The sequence below is a fragment of the Pieris rapae genome, chromosome 16, assembly GCF_905147795.1.
Source record: "Pieris rapae chromosome 16, ilPieRapa1.1, whole genome shotgun sequence".
NCBI classification, from domain to species: domain Eukaryota; kingdom Metazoa; phylum Arthropoda; class Insecta; order Lepidoptera; family Pieridae; genus Pieris; species Pieris rapae.
The window spans coordinates 9,243,071-9,263,413 of NC_059524.1; the positions used below are offsets into that span (position 1 = coordinate 9,243,071).

The following is a 20,343-nucleotide window of genomic DNA, read 5'->3' on the forward strand; positions in this document are numbered from 1 at the left end:
CCACTCAATTCTCAGCTTGTCTCCATGCGATAAAACTATCGAAAATATATTGTGTACTGGTCTGCGATGCAGTGCCTAATATGGGTGTCCATGGGCTGTAGTAGGCCCATTCTATTGCTGTTCCGTTCGGCTTTCGGTAAAGGCTCGTTTGTTCATATATAAAAAAAGTTAGATATGTCCTTTTTTATATCTATTAAAACTAATAATGTCTATTAAATTTCCTTAATTTGATTCATTAATCACAACTAATTGATAAAATACGTGCTCAAAACTTGATGAGCAGAGATAAATAGCACACGAGGAGACAAAAAGGAATGTTTTAAGACGTCCGTGACAGTTGGATAAAGCGACTCACGCGCAGACAACGCGCAGTCGTGTTGCTACCAATTGTTTTTTTCACAACCTTGGGTGAGTGAATTATAATAATTATTCAGCAGATAAGTTGTGTATATTTCTTTAAAACTACTTGGAAATAGTTTAAATTTTTTTCTCACAAATTAATGTAATGTTTAAAATACCTTTGAGATTGTAAATTTTTCATGCTTATGTAGTGGTTAATATTATGTCAGTTATCACTTAAAATTTCATAATAACTTCTTGTTTAAAATCATAAAGAATGCCTCGTCCACAATTCATAACACGACTTTAATAATAATAAAATCCGATTAATTTCCAATCGCTATAAAAGTAGAATAAACAGCTTATATTTGTTTTAAAAACTTTGTATGTTCCTTCAGTACCGAAACCTCTTCACGCGTAAAGGATTTTCTAATAAAATCTCTGTACAAGGCTTTCTTTCTCTATCCGCTGACTTCAAACGAATATCTTTTTTCTACTTTTTTTGGGACACTTTCTTATCCTTCTTCCCCATTGTCCATTTTTTTCATCCTTTACCACGACAGATATAATATTACTTTAACTACTGGCATATGATTCAATAAGTTAAAACAAACATAAAATTGTACCATTTTCCCTGTTAGCCTTCTACTCTGTTTTTGCTTGAAATTGTTATCACAGTTAATGAGATCGTTTGAGAGCATTTCCTGTCCACCAAACCAGTAAATAAAGGTTAAATAAATTGCAAATTTCAATCTTTTATCGCGTGTATTTAATGAAAATTGTTTCCCCGGGAGTTGTACCCGGATCTCAGGATGACGTCTAAACTATGGATGCCATAAATATTCGTCGTATATCTATACAAACATGTAGTTGTCTATGGCACGAGTACATACGACAAACTGGAGCGCAATTATAACTACAATTAAAATATCAATAAAAACACCGCATAGTTCGCCGGTAATTTCTTTATGTAAATTATACCTTATGTTGGATCATTAAAAATCCGACGCGAACATTTAAATAACAGGTTATATTATGTAATTATAAATATGGCGGATCCGTGAATGTCGATGTCATGGAGAAACATAGTTTTATACTGTCTAAGAATGATCCTTTTTTTCTCTTCTTGAGGAGTTTAAAATGCAAGGAAATGCCTACATAACCTGAAAGTATCTTTACCCTTGGTTGTTTCTTTTTATGTCTCCGTTAATATACCTCGCTATTGTACCAGTCTCACTTACGTGTACCACTGACAAGCTCACATACTACCTACCGCTAAACCATATATTTATATGATATCAGATATTATACGTGTTTTACGAACTGAATGGTCATATTGACTATTCAATTTGACCAGCACGGCATCTAGCACGAAGATTTTAGTTTTTTATTAGGCATTCGTTATAGCGTTTATGATAGTCTACAAATATGTTACAAAATATATATGTACCGTCTACGAATATTAATCAAATCATTTATTCCAATTAGACCACCTATAATTATTGCACTTTTGAACGTCAAATAAATTATAGAGATGATTCTCGATGCTCCTTCCAAAAGGTAGTTTCTTGTAGAGAATAATGGGCTAGAAACTCCACACTAACTCTTTTAAAATATGATTTACATTATTTAGTCAAATAATGTAAATGTACTCTTAGAATCAAACTACTAAAATTTGAACTATATATGTCCTGTCCACGAATATCATACGAAAAACATATTACGTCCGTAATGCCGTTATTACATACATACATGTTTTTTTGCAATCTAATATAATTTGTATATAAATGGGCCTTAACTTTATATCAAATTCATCCTAGTAATAGGTAAAGTTTGCTATCACAATCTTGGACAAGTCATTATTGAAATTTTATTCGCGTCCCAAATACCTACCACAAAAAACCTTAAAACCTCAATTATAATTATCTCCATATCTGCCAGTACTAACGGCCTAGTATATTTATAAATAGGAACTAGCCTTCTAAACTAGCATAGCCTTCCTATTTCTAGTAAATAATCATAGTTATTCTTAGATTTATCATTTAATATTTTTATTATGTATATATGATAAGGCTAGGTCATTGGTTCGCATGAGTAGGTCACTCTCATGATATCGTCACGTGTTACACTGATTCGGAGAGATTTAAACCGGTTTATACAGCCATTATGCAATAATTTAGTTCCTGCTTTAAACATTTATTATTCCGATTCAAATATCAAAACAGAGATAAGCGAATTATGTTATGTAATTATATTCTCGCGCGTAAATCCACATTTACATCTGTGAACGCGTTACAAAGGCTGTTTTAATTATTAACAGATTGCAATTAGTTTGAAAATCTATATCATAACCTTAAATGATGACATTGTATCTGAGACATTTTATAATCTTTGAGTTAAAATACGAGATCTTTGTGACCGTAAATAAATTGATACCCTAAATGTTTATCCTACATAAAAACATTTAACTGTCGAAATATAAAGCCTTAAAATACGCAGCAACGGATTTTTTTTATAGAACAGGAGGCAAACGGACAGGAGGCTCACCTGATGTTAAGTGATACCGCAGCTCATGGACACTCTCAATGCCAGAGGGCTCACGAGTGCGTTGCCGGCCATTTAAGAATTGGTACGCTCTTTTCTAGAAGGACCCTAAGTCGAATTGGTTCGGAAATACTTAAGTCGGCAGCTGGTTCCACAAATTCCACAAAAGGCAAACGAGCAAGAGGCTCATCTGATATTAAATGATATAAGCAAGTTCAGTCGGTTAAATAAAAAGCGTGGCGAGAATATTTTGCCGATTAACTGATGCAACGACGTATCAGTAGAAAAATTTTTTGATTCGAGTGGCACTATAGTACCCGTAATTCAATGCTTAATAATTTGTATTTGATTCTGACAAATATAGCTTTTTAATATATATATTTCCGAACCTTTTGCATAAGCTAAAAAATAAAGAAGCGAATTATTATATGCGGTGATATAGATATTGAATATAGATGATATACAACGACATTCTAAATAATAACTTGGTACACTTTATTAATGACCTAACTAGAAATTTATATTGTATAGACCATATATTGAGTAATATTAAAGTTGCTAAAGGAGAAATACAGCGTTTACATATGTTGATACGTGCCAAATTCAAATTACGTTCACAAAAACAAAGCAATCTGTTATACACTTTGTGATCTACAAAGTCTCAAAGGTCTTATTAAGTCTTACTATACTTTATAAAACTAGTCATTCCCTAAAAAACCATCCTTAGGCAATAATAATAAACCCTAAAAAAACTTAAGCGTGTATTTTCATTTAACTGAACTTGTACTGACCTATTTAAAAGAGTGATTTACACAAATCTCGCTTTCATAAAATTGAGAAGTTTTCTTTTATATTCGAATTTTCCTTTAACCCAATTACTAATTAGTCTCCCAATTCTATTTCTAATATATAAAATTGTAGTGTCACGGTTTTTGTAATCGTCCTCCGAAATGTCTTGACCAATTTTTGTGAAATTTTGTGAGCATATCGGTTAGGTCTGGAAATCAGACATGTATTTGTTGTCCCACTCATTGTTCTCCACCACAAAAGATATTTTTATATGATACAGCGTACAAAAATACATGCAACCCTTAATTTTCACCCCTCTACGATCAACGCTTCTTTTTAATTTGTTAATTAAACTAATAACTAGAAATCTGAAGTTACCTATATGGAGAAAATTCACAACAGAACTGTCTCTTGGGTAGCATAGTAAAATGTTCCAAGCTACTTTAAATATATATCTATAGCTACTTTCAGAATCAGCGTTACAACTTTTAGGTTTTTCGTTAAATCTGTTTCATGAACATGTTTAAGTTTTTTTTATAACAGGCAAGTATCACTGACATACACTGTCACCCGAAGAAAGTCCATTGTAATATTATTTTAATGTTGCTTTTTAGTTGCATTTCATAACAAGAGTTTTTATTTAGTCAATATCACAAACTTGATATATTAAAATAAGTTTGAAATAAATATTTAATTAAAGCTTTAGCGGAGAATATTTAATGAGAAATCGTTTAACATTTTAAAATTTCAATGTCTATATTACGAGTATTTTAAAACACCTCATACTGGCTGGAAAATAAAATTAAACTTTTATTTTAAACCAGGGATACGGCTTACGGCTTAGTTAACAAAGTTACTGACATTTAAATAAAACTATATACGATGACGTAAATGCACTGCACAAGGTCTTAGTATCCAAGCTTCTAAGCACAAACATAAAAACTCGTATACGACCAGTCTTTATGTATGGCTGTGATGCTTGTAAGCTTACGATGAAAGAGGCGAAGACGCTTGTGGTGACAGAACCAAGATACTAAAACAGGAGACTAAATAGGAGGCCGGGTCATAGAGAGTTTCAATGCCGAAATAGAAGAGTTGGTAGCCTAGTACAACAATGGGCTAATAGAAGGCTCTTCGACTAAGATTGCTAGGGCACCTTGAGTGCATGATCCGGATTAATGGTTGGAGACCAATACATGGGTTTGGTACTGCCAGATCAATAGAGTAGGTGAGGATCAGCTGCAGCTGAAAGGCAGCAATTGGTGGGCGATTCCAGTGGAAGTGTCTCATTTTCGAGTCCAAGATTCTCACTGTTTGGGTTGAAAGAAGGGCGCTAGCACAAACTTTCAAAGGTTACTCTAATATACATCTTAAATACCGTTTTATATAAAAGGAATGATAATTTTATACGTTTAATTATATACAAGGCCTATCAAAACAAATAAGTTTGGAGTCGTATTGAATTTACGTTCTTCATCTAAATATACATCTACCAAAACCAATACAAATATAAAAATTGTGTAAATATATCAACTATTTACCTCAGAAAATGTAAACAAAAGTTTTATCTTTAACAAAAATATTTTGCATACATAAAAATTATCTATTCTTATTTTAACAAGGTCAATAACCTTTCACTTATATTGCAACACATAAAAGGTTCAGTGGATTGACATTCACGTATTGTTACACTTTTGCTGTTAAGAAATCAATAAATATTATTATTTTCGTGACTCTAGGAAGACAGTCTTCTTCTTATAGTGCCTTCTCCTTGCGAAGGTTGATCATAATGGCTATTTTTATTTTGAATAACGTTCTTCTCAACAATGACTTGGTGCTTTGACCATTGTCTCAAGTTTCTTAACCAGGACGTGCGTCTGCGGTCAGATCTCCTTCTACCTGCCATGGAAGACAGTGTAAAAATATATATTACGTCGTGTTATTTTAAGTCAAGTCCCGAGGTTTCCTGACTTCATACGAATACACACAAATTTAAACATGTTATACTTATTATTCGTCTTGTGTGACTATGTGTCTATTCTTAAAATTTAAAGGAATCAGAATTTCTTCCACAACTGAGCGTTTTTAAGGCAGTTTAAATTACCACCACTATGTGGAACCACTGAAGTATTTCCGAACCAATTTGGCTTAGCACCCTTTAAAAAAGGAGTGCACCAATTCGGCGGATAGATTAACATAAGACGCCGTCAGTCCGTTTGCCACCAGTTCTTTAAAAAAAATCCTAAAGAAGAGAGATTCACCTAACTTGCATATAATATGAACTCTCCCCTATATACAACAATTAGATGCCTTTATTGACATCACTATTTTCCGAAATCAGGCAGCAATTCACACCCCAACTGTATTCAAAAAATTGATTGGAAGTGTCATTTCTCCTAATTAATCTACTATCATAAAAAAAATCGTCAGATTTGCTATCTTGCTTTCTTTTTCAATTACATTCTAGAACTTCATTCTTCTTTACTCACGATTCGTTTACTAATAATTATTCTAATTTTTTACAGAAATGTACCGGTACATCGTGCTAGCCATTTTTGTGATAGGTTGGGCGCAGTGTAACGTGATCAATGAAGATGACGAAAATGAACTCCTTATGGCATTTCTGGTGAGATATTAATTACTTTACAATACATTGCCTAATATTGCGTAATGTAGAAAATATTTTAGACTCGTAATATCCATCTGTGTCTACAAAAGAACCAATTTATGAGCTAAACAGAATTTCGGTCGGCAAAATTTATATTTAAATTTAATCGTTTAAATTAGTCCAAGATTTATATCCTTATTTTAATAAATTATTGCCACAGTTATATGTAATAACTTTTTGACATTTAACATTGAAATTTGAAGGTGAACAGACACGGTGAAAGGACGCCAGATTCTGATGAGTTGTCTTTGTCAGATCAACAGGAAAAGATAAAGAAACTAACAATCATTGAGGGATTGGAAGGATTAACTAATGTATGTATTTTATAATATTATTTTACTTCTACGTAGACGTTACTGAAGGTCCTTGAACAACCCTAACTAATACGTCGACTTGCTGCCTCCAAACTGCTTTATCATATTGTCTCAGGGCAATAGGGATCTATTGCTACTGAGTTGAGACCCATTATTGTTTTAATCAGATCACAGCAACTAGGCGATCGACTCCAAATCCTCCTACCATCACTCTTCCTAGTCTCTCCTTTTTTATTCATTCCAAAGACTTTAACAAATATGTAGGTGTACATTTTAATAATGTTACAATAAAGAAAATTCATTTTTTTAATTACATACAATAAAAAAATCATTTGTAATAGAATGTATACCTAGACTATATATATTTCTTTCATTCTTATTTAAGTTTAAATTGGTTAAGAGACAATAATTTTTTTTAGACTAAAGTTTTATACAATACTTGTCTTGTCTTGTATTAAGTAAATTTCATATTGTTGTGCGACATAAATATTCAGCAAAATGCTAATTCAATGGATAAGCCACTAGCCCGCCATTTTTAATTTAAACAAGGTATTTTTTATTTATATACAAAAACACAATCTTCAAGAATGCAAATCTAATAAAAACTCACATACGAAATAATAAAAAAAAGAAAACAATCTAATGAACATTTATAATTTAAAAAATCTAATAATAATAATACCCTTTATTTTTACTTAACCTTTTATTATTTTACTTATAAAAAATTATCTATGATCTACTACTATTTAAATGAATTATTGTTTTTGTAAAATACATTACATTAAAACATTAATTAAAGCAGGTTTTATTCAATAAAAAAGATTTAAAAACCTTTCTCAAATACAAATATATTTCTTGCCTAAAATCAAATAAAGTAGTATTCGTGTCAACACTGCCCCACTTCTAACCGTTTGGCGTCTTGCTTTGAAACCGAATCTTAACCCAAAACACAATAGCATTGTGGCTGTGTGGTATGAAACACGACTCTCTTGTACCGAATAAACGTACCTATTCCAAATTAATGAATTACTGAAAGATGCACTAAATGAATACTAATAAATTAATAATAATAAACCAAACTAAATGATGATGAAGTTAAAGTCAAAGTCAAAAATCATTTATTCATGTGGTACGTCATCAATGTACACTTATGAACGTCAAAAAAGAAATATGTATGAAATGCTTCTAATTTTACATTTACTGCCAGTTCTCAAATCAAAGGCGTAGAACGGAAGAGAAGAACTACTATAATATAAGTAGAAAAACATTTTTTAGTAAGGGTTTTTGTTGAAATGAAAGGTTTTTATTTAAATTTTTATGCGCTATTTTGAGCCGCTCTAAGCATTCCATATAAGAGATTTAAAGAATGATGATGATGGGAATGAAACAAAAAACTTGGCAAATAAAAAGAGTGGACAAGAGATTATTGCCCAATCTTCTTTTCCGTTCCACGCCCTTGTTTTGATAACTGGCAGTAAATGTTTAATTAGAAGTATTTCATATCTTTTTTTGACGATCATATGTATTGGGTTACCTATATGAATGATTTTGAATTTGAATATGATGGTCAAAAAAATTCTCCTTTTTCTAGTAGTGCTTATATTATATATATTGCTAAGGTTGTTAAGAACTGGAATTGCCGATTGCCGACTTTCTTGCGCTACTGTAAAAAGCTCCTTGGCAGATGTGATGCAGGTCCTCTCCCGTAGGTTCCGCAACCGCACTTCTACCTTATCTTGAAGTTTGCTCATCATAAGCTGCAATAATTGACAAGAATATTTCTGAGACAAATATTTAAAGGCCGCCCGTTCCCATCTTAATATGTTTCCTGATTATGCAATATTAATGCAACGAAGTGATAATAAATAATTCGTAAAATACATATTACCCTATTATAAATAAAACCAATATATGGATACTTTAATCAGGGATACGGAATACTTAATTATGATTAATTACAGAAATTTAATACTTAAATCGAGATCGATGCTTTTTCCACGATATGTTATGTTTACAATGGAGTACTGTTATAATTTGAAATATACGATACTTAAATCAATTAGGGCTGGACTAAAACAGTTTTGTTATATATAATTATAGATATACTTTTCATAAATACGAAAATATAATATTTAAATATTTATTATATTATATATATATATATATATATATAAGAATATATGTGTATCACTAGGTCACGTGGCAACTATTTCTTATCAGCGGGTTATCTCGTAAAAATTCTCAATGTCAGTAATTAGGTTATATAGTTAATATATTATTACTGACACGCTTTTTTGTATATAAAATTATGTAACATTTTAAAACAAATAAGATTAACAAATTGACTGCAGCACATATGGATGTGTTTCTTAGGAATAATAATAATACTATTATCAGTATGGCGATTTGTGTGTCTCTAAGTGTAATGCTTACAGTATATGGAGGGGAGGTTCTTACTTTATTATATTTTGGCAGTCACCAATCTTGTGAACAGTAATTGTGTAACCTTTTTACACATATTACCCACACATTGTCCTTGCTTGATAACAAAAATGCATTTTCAAGGATTCCTACGAAAAAATAATGCATTTATGCAGGTATTATATTTGAGAGCTATGCTTACTTTTCTTGATAAGAGAAAGGGGGGGGGATACATGGCAGTTTTTTTTATTTTAGTACTCTTTAAAAATCCATCTTAAAGGGCAATGATTATATTTTATTTCATATATGTATTTATTTATTAATGTTCACTACATACATATTGCTATATCTACATGTTACCAGCTATATTTTCTAAAATATATGACAGCAATTAAATTATACGGTTACCAAAAAAATACTAGCAAATAGCGGATTATGTGTAGGATAGACACTTAAGCTGCTATAATGGACAAGAAAATTTCTGATACAAATATTTAATAATCAGATCAGTCCACTACGATATAATATATCTAGCTCCGGCAAGCTATCTGTTCTAAACTATATGACAATTATTGTAACAAAAAATAAAATTACTAGAAAAACAGCGGATTAGGTATGAAGCTTATTATAAGTACTGATAAGTCTATTGAAACTTATCCAGGTTATAATTTCAGACTGGCAAGAGGAGAGCGTACCAAATCGGAAAATTCATTAAACAAAGATATGGGCCGCAGGGCTATGGTCTCTTATCCAGTATATACCTTCAAGATGAGATAATGTTAAGAAGCACTGACAAGGAGAGGACAAAAATGACAGCTCAAATGGCAATGGCTGCTGTCTATCCACCTGATTCTGAGCAGCAATGGGATGATGGGCTCGGCAAAGTCTGGCAACCTGTACCATACACAGCCGTACCATTGAAGGAGGATTATGTGAGTATCTAAATACTACGTCTAAACGTATTTGATTGAGATAAAAATATTCTTAGATGTTGTTTACACCGTCAGCCTCAATATTATGTTATGTTTAGGTATTTAGTTTCATATTTGATGGACTTTCGATTACAAGAAAATATTTATAACATGATATTTATGTATCACAAAACTACAAAAAAATAAAGTGTTCGTTGTATGATTACGTATATATGTCGCAGCCCACTAGCTTAATTAGCCGTTCAATTAATACCCTAGAAGTTTAACTAAACGGTATCGTTTAACTAGCAGCCTGAAAGATGTTCAGCCAGTTGATCAAAAATCTAGGTAAATGATTCGGTTCGATGACGTTTCATTAGTAAAACGGCGCTGTTTAGTTAAAAGACTAGGCCTTTAATTGAACGGCTAATTAAGCTAGTTGGCTGCGACATATACACTACAGTTTGAAATGGTTGCCTTCTACTTCAGTATTACTAACTTGAATGTAAAACTGGTACCGCCAATTTATCTAGGATGAAACTACAATAACGATTTACTGCTAAATATTTTACTAGAACCCACATAAAGTTTTAGCTTTATTTTCAGCTCCGTTACTACTCAAACTGCAAGCGTTTTAAAGAATTAATGGCTATCGCGAAGTCTGAATCACTGTACCAGGAATTCAGACCCTATACGGAGCTCTTCAAGTTGGTGCAGATGACGACAGGAAAGGACTTCAGTGAAGATCCGCTTCTTTTTGAGACCCTCTTCGATTTGTTTAAGAGTCAGGTGAGTACTTCCGGGCACTCAAAGGCTTGTTATGAATTTGTTACTTTATTGATGATGTCACCTTATACTGGTGGAAATTACATATTTTACAAATAAATTAAAACGGAATAAAATTATATTTGTTAATACAAAATAATGCTGTTGATATGTACACGAAAAAGTCAAATTTACACACGTCTATTAACATAATGACACACTTCTCTCTAATACATGGTTATTTGTTTATATTCTTTTTGTTTTAAACATGTATCATGTTCCACGGAACAACTGTATTCGAATCCTTTATAACAGATTTATTTTACGAAACTTATTAAAAAATAGCCTTTATGAGTATCAATAACTTATTATTTTGCTCTTTCAAGGTAAGCCTTGGTCTAGACATACCAAACTGGGCAAAACCGGTTCTGCCGAAATTGGGAGAAGCTGCAAAACTAGCGTACAGGCTTTATTACAGAACAGAAGAGATGAGACGTCTTGGTGGAGGTTATTATGCATTTTAATTATAAAAACATTCTTTACGTTTTATGTGTATGAACTTCAATAAAAAAGGTCTAAAGCTAGCAAAAAAGACTGACAAGACATTCTCCACCTCTCTTTTTGTTCACAGTGTGTTATGTAAACCGTGCAGGAAAAATATGTCTATAATTAGCTTACTAGCAGTAAGTAAAGCGATTTCACGAATTCTTAATAAATATTTCAATAATTCTTGGTAATTTCTAATTTAATCGAAGATGTAATTTAATGGAGTCTGTATATAAATCCTAAGGAAGATTATCATTTATGTTACAAACGTTATTGAAATTTGAAAAATATCCTTTCACCGGTGATCAATGTAAGTTTACATTTCACAATTATTTATATAAGTTTAATTCCAGGTGTTATATTAAACCACTTCATTGAGACGGCGTTAGACATAATTAACGGGAAGAACGTGACCAAGAGATTCCATATGTACTCAGCCCATGACTTCAACATTGGATCCCTTATGGAAGTCACTGGGGTCTCCAAACACGAGCAACCAGTTCCAGAGTATGGTGCTGTCTTTGGATTAGAGCTCTTCCGTTCGAGGGTGACGGGAGAATTTAGCGTGCTTGTAAGTTTATGAGATAATAATATTTTTAATTGATTAAATTCAATCGTTCAACTAAGTAGATGCTCTTCTCTTCCTGTGCCTCCTAAAGATTGTGCATCAATGAAGAGAAGCAAGGGAAAATATTTTGAGGAAGCGGGATTTTCTTTAGATCTTTTCCAGAAGCCTGTCTGGGCCGTAATGTAATGTATTTTGCCTATTTTAAATGTAACTATTGTTTAATGAATTATATGAAATACAACATTAATGTTTGTTGTATTATGGCATATACAAGTATGGAAGTAGTAGTTGCCTCGTGATATATTTAAATGATATGGTTTTACTGGTAAAAATAGTTTCCATCTAAATCTGTATTGATTATGTCTATAGTTTTTTACTGTTTTAAAATGAATATCCGTGGACAAATAATGAATATTCAAAATTGTTAGTATATTATCGAGTTCAATTCGTAGGTAATACTGTATATGTCAGCTTTGTCCCATTAAATTAATGTTCATACACATTCATTTTATCTTTCTCTATATAATAAAATTGTTGTATGTTTTCAGCCGATATATGTGGCGAAAGCCGGTGAATCTTCTCTTCAAAAGTTGCACTTCACCTACTGCGACGCAAGGGAAAGTTACTGTAATTTCGACAAGTTTAGAAATTCAACTCGTCATCAAGTTCTTCCAGAATGGGAGTTCTACAGTATTTGTGATATTAGGACTGAGCTGTGATAGTAATGAGTAATTTAAGTTTACAATTTTTCTCTACGTTCCTGTTGCACTGTAATAATTAACGCCTGACAATTAATTTAGAGCAATATGCTAAAGAGTCAATCGTTACATAATATGTTAGGCGTATAAATTTACATTGTGCCTTGCTATTAAGTTAATTACTTTATTAATATGTACCGTTATATTTTGCAGTTGCTGTGATATAGAGGTTTTATATTTCATAAGTTTGATATTTGATTCAAAACAAGATCAATTAAAATAGCAATAAATTTTTCATAGTCTTTATTGAATTCATAGTGTGTATTACGTCCTGTATAGGATAATTTTATAAGCCATGTGTTTTTTTGTTTATCAAGCTCGAACAACAAACTATTGTTAGCACTAATTTAAATAAATGACATGATATGACAATGATATTGTGCCATGAAGCCATGATTTCTATAGCCTAATTGTTTTGTATAAATGATTTTATCAAATAATTACATTTGTGAATGTACCTACATAATATTATGTACTTAAAAGATAATATTGAAATAAAATTGTGTTTTATATGAATAAACTGATCTATTAATTACGTTGTGCATAAACTATAGTTTTATTTCAATAACAAGCATAGAGATATGGGGTCACAGTGCATCTTCTAACGCATTTACCATGGAAAGTGTTCAGAGAATTGTTCGGATTCATACCTGCAGCTGAGTTTCATCGTCGGACGTCGAGGCAGAATTCGAAATTCCACCCGTATCACCTCGCCGTCCGCCGTCCCACAACAGCGCGTTTTTCAAGGCAGTTTTTGCTGCGCATCACTACTTTGAGGAACCAGCTGCCCACTGAAGTATTTCCGAACCAATTCAACTTTCTAACTTAAGTCTAACTAGCGACCCGCCTCGGCTTCGAACGGGTGCAATGCTGATACTAAATACACTACAGAAAATCTGTGAACGTTGTATATAAAAGTGTGGGTTATCCATAAGAGATAGACATATACCATCACGGACTTTTCTGTATAGCTCTTCAATGTGTACAATACTTAGTACATTATTTTGATAAAACTCGTAGGATTCAGCCTGCGTTTGCAATGTAAGGAAAAAAATTAATTATTTACGACATCACATTAGAAACCTCAAAAATAACTGTACTTCGTTACTAACGTTACTATTTAATGGATGTTATTATACATATAAAACTTCCACTTCACAATCACTCTATCTATTAAAAAAACCGCAAGTAGTAGGGATTCACGGGTTCTGCCTCACTCGCTGCCTCAGTCAACCTAACCCCCCGTGCCGGGGACTGCCTCACTCGCTGCCTCAGTCAACCTAACCCCCCGTGCCGGGTTCTGCCTCACTCGCTGCCTCAGTCAACCTAACCCCCCGTGCCGGGGACTGCCTCACTCGCTGCCTCAGTCAACCTAACCCCCCGTGTGTTTCTGGCTCAGCGGCAGTCCCCGCCAAAAAAAAAAAAAAAAAAAAAAAAAAAAAAAAGTTTGGTCTCTTTCCCCACTAAACAGACCGTGCTGAGTCGATAGCACTCACTCCCGAAGCGATATTTCTCTCTGTTTCGAAGTTAGGTTTTGCTATACGTTGCAAATTAATCGATTTACTAATCACCTCATAATAAGAATGTAACGTCTCGTCCAAATCCTCATTTACTAATCACCGAGTCAGTTTCGTATCCATAATTAGCAAATTACCATTACGCATACGCATTTACCTGCAAATGCACCAGGACAGATGGGAAAAGGATTTACTGAACATTAAAAATATGATTTCCGTGTTTTATGTGTTTATTTGCATTATGTTACAATACAACTTTACTAGTGTCATGTCATTTCTTGGCGAGTCATACGAAAAATTTCTGAGGTAATCTTCCAAGCTGAAACCCCAGAACTTGTAGTACAAATATACTACACAATACTCCCCACAAAAGGCAGAATAGATGTCCTGAATGCTAGCTGTATTATAGCTCCATACCCGACAATTTCTTCTTAAAAAATCCGCTATTACTCTAATAGGCTTACGTCCAAATGAATCAAAATATTCTCCAACTTTTTCGTGGTTGATATGAATAGCTACCCAATGAGATCCTGGTTGTGAGTCAGGATCGAGATTGCATATAATAAATGTGGGTAAGTGTACGTGCATTGGTAGGCGATTCGAGGGGTACACGCTATACTGGATGCTGGGATGTATTTTATGGAGACTCATTTGCAGGTTTAATGTATTCATTTTTATTCCAACGCGTTTGACCTTCTACTCTTATATATTGCACTAAATACAATTCCAATTCCTATCAATCATCCACCTCAACTAACATCTCGTTGTATTGTCATCCCAATATATGTGATATCTTATATGCATTTATTTAGAAAAGTAGGGAAACTATTAATGAGAAACCATATTTTTATTTATTATATTTCATTCCGTTTATTATTCTCAATTTAATCATAAGTACATAAAAGTCATTTCTTAACTACTATAATCCACACATACATTTCTGTTCTTATCTATTTCTATAATGTTTGAAAACTCTGCATAAACTACACAGTTAATTGTTTCAGTCAATGCGTTCTCGAATCTTACTTCCATTCTCACACTACCATGACGAATGAGATTCCAGTGAATATTAGAGTTAGCTGATAAGTCGGGGGTTAAATCAAAGGCTAGTAAACAGTATCCATCTGAGTATTGCTCCCTCGATATCCCATTACCTTCGTTAAGAAAATGTATACCGGTACCTGAGTACAGTGTGTGGTATGCGCTGGCAAATACATCGTTTGGGAATGATGGTTGTAATGATTTTGATGGTATTTGTTGACCGTCTATATATAAACTAAAGGAGCAAATACCGAAGTTTTCAAAGTTGAATGGGTTTTTATTATAACTACCATTGAAGGCGGTATTATTAACAAAACCAATGATACATCTCTTAGGAACCTGTCCTAAAAATATATTGTCCAGTGTCTTACCCTGCACACCAGATGGTATGGTCAGGACTTTCACTTCGCCTCTTGTTATAGGATATTTAGCTGTAGTAGTGGCAAGAACCTTTTGATGGGCTATTAGTATTGATGGATTAATTTTTGCTCTGCGTATTATTAAAGTTGCATCTGTGATACAGACTTTGTACTTATTATCTGCATTCTGTGACATGAGGTTAAATGTTTCTCTCGATCTCACTAATTTTATAGATAATTCGACCCCGTTAATGAGGAATTTATCTTGATTGAATATATCCCCATGTAAATGCCCAATCATTTCGACATCCTTACCATCCTTTGAAAGTTGTTGTCTTTTGTAAAAGCCCTTATTTGCCTCATTAGTTTCATTCATTTTACCAGCTGTATCCTCGTACCATAAACCACATGTCAAATGTGATTTTTTGGCAGATGATGAATAATTTAATAGAGTTTCTATGAAAGCACGATATGCATAAGTATTATTTGGGGGTGACACAAGTTTTTGGTTTAGGTAAACATCCAATTGGTTAAATAAAGAATGTAACCAATTATTGACTGGTGCCACTACATTAGCTGCATTAACTACAGAACCGTCTTGATTTTTAATTTGAGCCTTGAGATGGAGTAGTGTATGCGAAAGGTCTATGTAGTCGTCTCCTGTACCAGGTACTTGGAATTCGATGGGTCCATCATCGCTTAATGAAGAAATTGGTTTGTAGTGTATCCAGTGCCCATATTCGATACTTGTTTGTGTGGAAGGAAGAGCAAATAGGTCCAATTCAGATTTAACACACTCACATGAATGATTATGAATAAATGACATTATAATTAGTTTGAAAATATATCTTTGGAAATATTAATATTTTTGTTCCTTGTTTTCCTTAAAGCGTCTTTCTTCTTAAGAGGTGAAACTCGAATGAGCTCATTTCTATATTTTCGTCTTTTATTAACACCCGATCCAGTCATAAGTTCATCAATTTTGGTATCAACTTTGTGTTTAAGGTTAGAACTAGCACTTTTCAAACGATTTTTAATTGATTCTTTAATGGGGCGACTAGCTACAACATCTGACAAAAGCCCAATACCACTGTTAAGTGCTTCTTTTCCAATCACCTTAGCACCACTAGTGAGTAAAGGTAGCACACTTCGAAATAACCCCCCAAGAAAACTGCCGATACCATGACCACGTTGATGTAAGGCTCCTTTGTAGATCACATTAATACCAGATCCAGCTTGTTGCGAATAATAATGTTCATAAGGACATATAATAGTATCTTGAGGTGTATACATTTCAAAAAAGATATAAAGATTATATTTTTTTAAAATGAAGTTTCACACACGATGTACCGTATTGAAATGGTACCGCATTTCCCGTGGTTGTTCTTATATCTACCTCAATAACATCAAATTCTCTTCTCATAACAGGTAAATAATGTGGTGGTGAAAATATATGCATTTTATTTGAACCATATATGTATTTAGCAGGATCTAAGGGTATAATTCTCAACAGGGGTGTCATGACATCACCAACAATTTGTGGTTCTATAATATCACAATACACAAATAATTGTGATGGTAACCCTAAATGTAGATTAGCAGGGCGTTTACTGATATTTTGATTTACTAGATTGGTATCTGGCTCAAACCCAAGTTGAAAACTCAAATTAGGTGATAGAGATAATGAAATTATTGATGGATCCTTTACTGCAACAGAGACAAACTTTGACACGGTGTCCTGGCGAAAACTAACTTTCTCTTTCGAATTTAAAGCTATAAGAATATTTTGTATATTATCATAGTTGGTGGCCGGTATATGGTTCTTATACATTAGTGTGGTCTCTTCGTTATTGATGGTAGTTTTTTTACTTATGTACATAATATTTTCATGTTCTTGCACGGAGAACATAGTAGAGGGATATTGGAACTCAACTATACCTACCATCCATTCTCCTTCTAATGTAATGGGCTTAGGTAGTTTTGTAGAAAAATTTGAAGTCATATTTCCCGGAAAATATTGTGTGGAACTATTGCTGAGTAAAGTTAAATAAAAACTTTCCTTCATTGTAAAGTTTTGATAGAAGATAATAATACCCAAGAATTAAATTTGTTTGGGTACCCTTTCCACTTGACTAATGCTTCTTTTCTGAGTCCAGAGTTACGATACCTTAAGATTTTATCAATTTTATAATCAGAAGTGGGGGAAAATGTAACTTTTTGTAATTCTTTCTCATAAAATGTGCCTGTTATAGATTCATTTTCCAAATCCATCAAAGTGTATACAACACATGGTGAGCGATCTATAACTGAAGTTATAATAAATATTTCATCACTCCAATTACTTTCATAACCTTTTTGAAATGTATGTTTTTGTTTAGTAATTCTTACATGGTCACCGACTTTAAACTTGGGTAACTTTTTCAAATTTGAGTTACATGAAATTCCATCAAAATATAGATTCCTCCAAACTTTCATAATGTTTTGGTTATTAACATCACATGGTCTCATTTTTATACTAGAATGCACACTGTGATTATATGAACTAACTAAATCTTGTAAGATATCTATATAGCGATGTGTATTTTTATATGTAAAATAACGCCACATTTTCATTTTTAAAGTTCTCTGAAATCTTTCTACTATACTTGCTTTAATATCCGGATTATTTGTAGTATAATAATTTATATTTTTATTTTTTAAATAACTTTGGACATCTTTAGATACAAATTCTGTACCTTTATCTGATTGTATATGTCTAGGAACAGTTTTAGCTTCATCAAAAATGCTAGTAAAACACTGTTTTATTGTAACAGAATCTTTCTTTTTTATTGCTCTAACATACGCATATTTGCTAAAAACATCAATGACACATAAAATATACTTATATCCATTATTATCCTGTTCGTAAGTTCTTAAATCACTCAAGTCAGCTTGCCACAACTCATTAAAATTTGATAAAATGTACTTATTTCGCAGAAATCTTTTTCGAACTGGCTTATGTAACGTATATGTTTCTTGAGACTGCAACCACGTCTCTACATCTGTTTTAGAAAGTTTTCCATTCATCGCTTTTGTTAATGTATTCACATTACTGTAACCGGCAGGATGTGAAATATCATAATATATTTGATGAAGCTTTAATATGGGGTCCATTTATCCCAATCAATTTTGTTTTTTATTTTACTGTTATGATTTGATTGAGTCGGAGAAGTGTAATCGATGCTTGATTCTTGGATCGGTAGTGTGTGATGTTTTTTAAGATTGCCAATATATTTAAGTCTTTTGAGATTACCAATGTATGTCAGTGGTATATTTATATCATTTAAAAATTTTGAGAATGTTTCCCAACCGATGGGATCTGCTTTCTTTGAGGGTCTTAATGCATCATTTACTAAATCAATAATATTACTTCCAGGAATTTCTTTTCCACTAATTACCACTGTACCATATTTATTCCATTGTAATTTATCACTATGGTTTTGAATGGATTCCATCAATAATTCTCCTTTCTTTATATAAGTTTTCGGAATCAAATTTAATATGTCCTGTGTTGACAACTGAAACGAGACGTCTTTACCCAACGACGGTTGTTCACCACCTACCACTTTTTCATTTTCATTTTCATTTTCGTTATCAGTGAAATTAATTTTACCATCTTCATAAGTTTTATTATTTACTGTTTTTTCAGTAAATATTATTTCTTGAGGTTGACGTTCTACCATAGAAAAATGAAGGTATCTTTGTAAAATTTGTTGGTAAAGGGCCCATTTCTCACGATCTCCTAATTTGCTTGACATTATTTTTTCCATTTCACTGTCTAATCGACTTCGTGGTGTAACTTTATTTTCATTTTGTTGATGTGTTATTTTATCAACAAAATCGTGTTCAATAATCAGCATTTTTTTAGAATTCATAGTGGTTTATTAGTAAAACAACTTATAAGACTACTTAGAACAGTGCCTAATATTATTGGAAGAAAGGAACCTCCTTTTTGAATTAATATATTTTTTCTATATTCAAAACTTTTTCCTCTGCTTACTAGCTTACGTAAGGTATTTTTTAGGTTTTTAAGTTTAGACTTCTCTGCTCCTTTCAATGGTACTTTTCCTTTCAAAACGTTATAAATACACTCACAAAGACAGTTTATTTCTTGATTATTGCAGGTTTTCAGTAATACCTTCCGATGTCTTGGTTTTAATGTGTGTAGAGCTGACAATAAATCTTTATGTGTTGTTACTCGATGATACATAGTTTAAAACTGACTCAAAATCGTTGATTACAAAGATATTTATATGCTTTCATGGTGATATATAATGTACAATAGTGAGTGTTTTCAAAAATGTTTGATTTTATCCGGTGTGTATCATCAGTATTTTGTTTTAAATCAATCATCAAATATCCGTGAGCAACTTTTGTAGCATCTGCATATGATTCTTCGATAAATTTAGTGTTCTCAGGCGAAACCTGTCTGGCTAGAAATTTAATTTGTGTTTTATCACGGGGATTTTTGAAATAAATGATGTAACTTGAATTAAGGGAAATGTCACGTTGTCCTCTTCCTTGATGAAATAAGTTTTGTGTTATATAAAAAACACTTAAATTTCTATGGTGACTTCCTTTTGTAAATATATCAACAACTCTACCGTCAGATTCTCTCATTAAATCATCTATTATTATTAAATGAGGATTTTTACCATCGAACATATGCAAATCAGGCAACCCTTGATGATAATTCACTCCAGGTATATTATATAGTGGCTGCATTTCATCATAACACCATGTTATTTCAGAAAAAGACTCATT

General features: G+C 32.5%; 1 protein-coding gene across 1 annotated transcript; it reads left to right on the top strand.

Annotated features, from left to right (window-relative positions):
• The first annotated feature begins 290 nt into the window (after positions 1 to 290).
• On the top strand, positions 291 to 13,171 carry LOC111000071 (venom acid phosphatase Acph-1). The gene is made up of 8 exons (XM_022269413.2): positions 291 to 408; positions 6,198 to 6,298; positions 6,544 to 6,654; positions 9,750 to 10,007; positions 10,593 to 10,775; positions 11,138 to 11,258; positions 11,651 to 11,868; positions 12,414 to 13,171. The coding sequence occupies exons 2-8, from the start codon at positions 6,200 to 6,202 to the stop codon at positions 12,582 to 12,584; spliced, it is 1,161 nt and encodes a 386-aa protein (XP_022125105.2). The 5' UTR covers positions 291 to 408; positions 6,198 to 6,199; the 3' UTR covers positions 12,585 to 13,171.
• The last annotated feature ends 7,172 nt before the right edge of the window (positions 13,172 to 20,343 follow it).

What these genes read in the sequence shown, in the direction of transcription:
- LOC111000071 (XM_022269413.2), top strand. Translation starts at nt 6,200, where the DNA reads ATGTACCGGTACATCGTGCTAGCCATTTTTGTGATAGGTTGGGCGCAG. An exon ending in AACTCCTTATGGCATTTCTG is followed by an intron (nt 6,299 to 6,543) that starts GTGAGATATTAA and finishes TGAAATTTGAAG; the next exon opens with GTGAACAGACACGGTGAAAG. An exon ending in CGGGAGAATTTAGCGTGCTT is followed by an intron (nt 11,869 to 12,413) that starts GTAAGTTTATGA and finishes GTATGTTTTCAG; the next exon opens with CCGATATATGTGGCGAAAGC.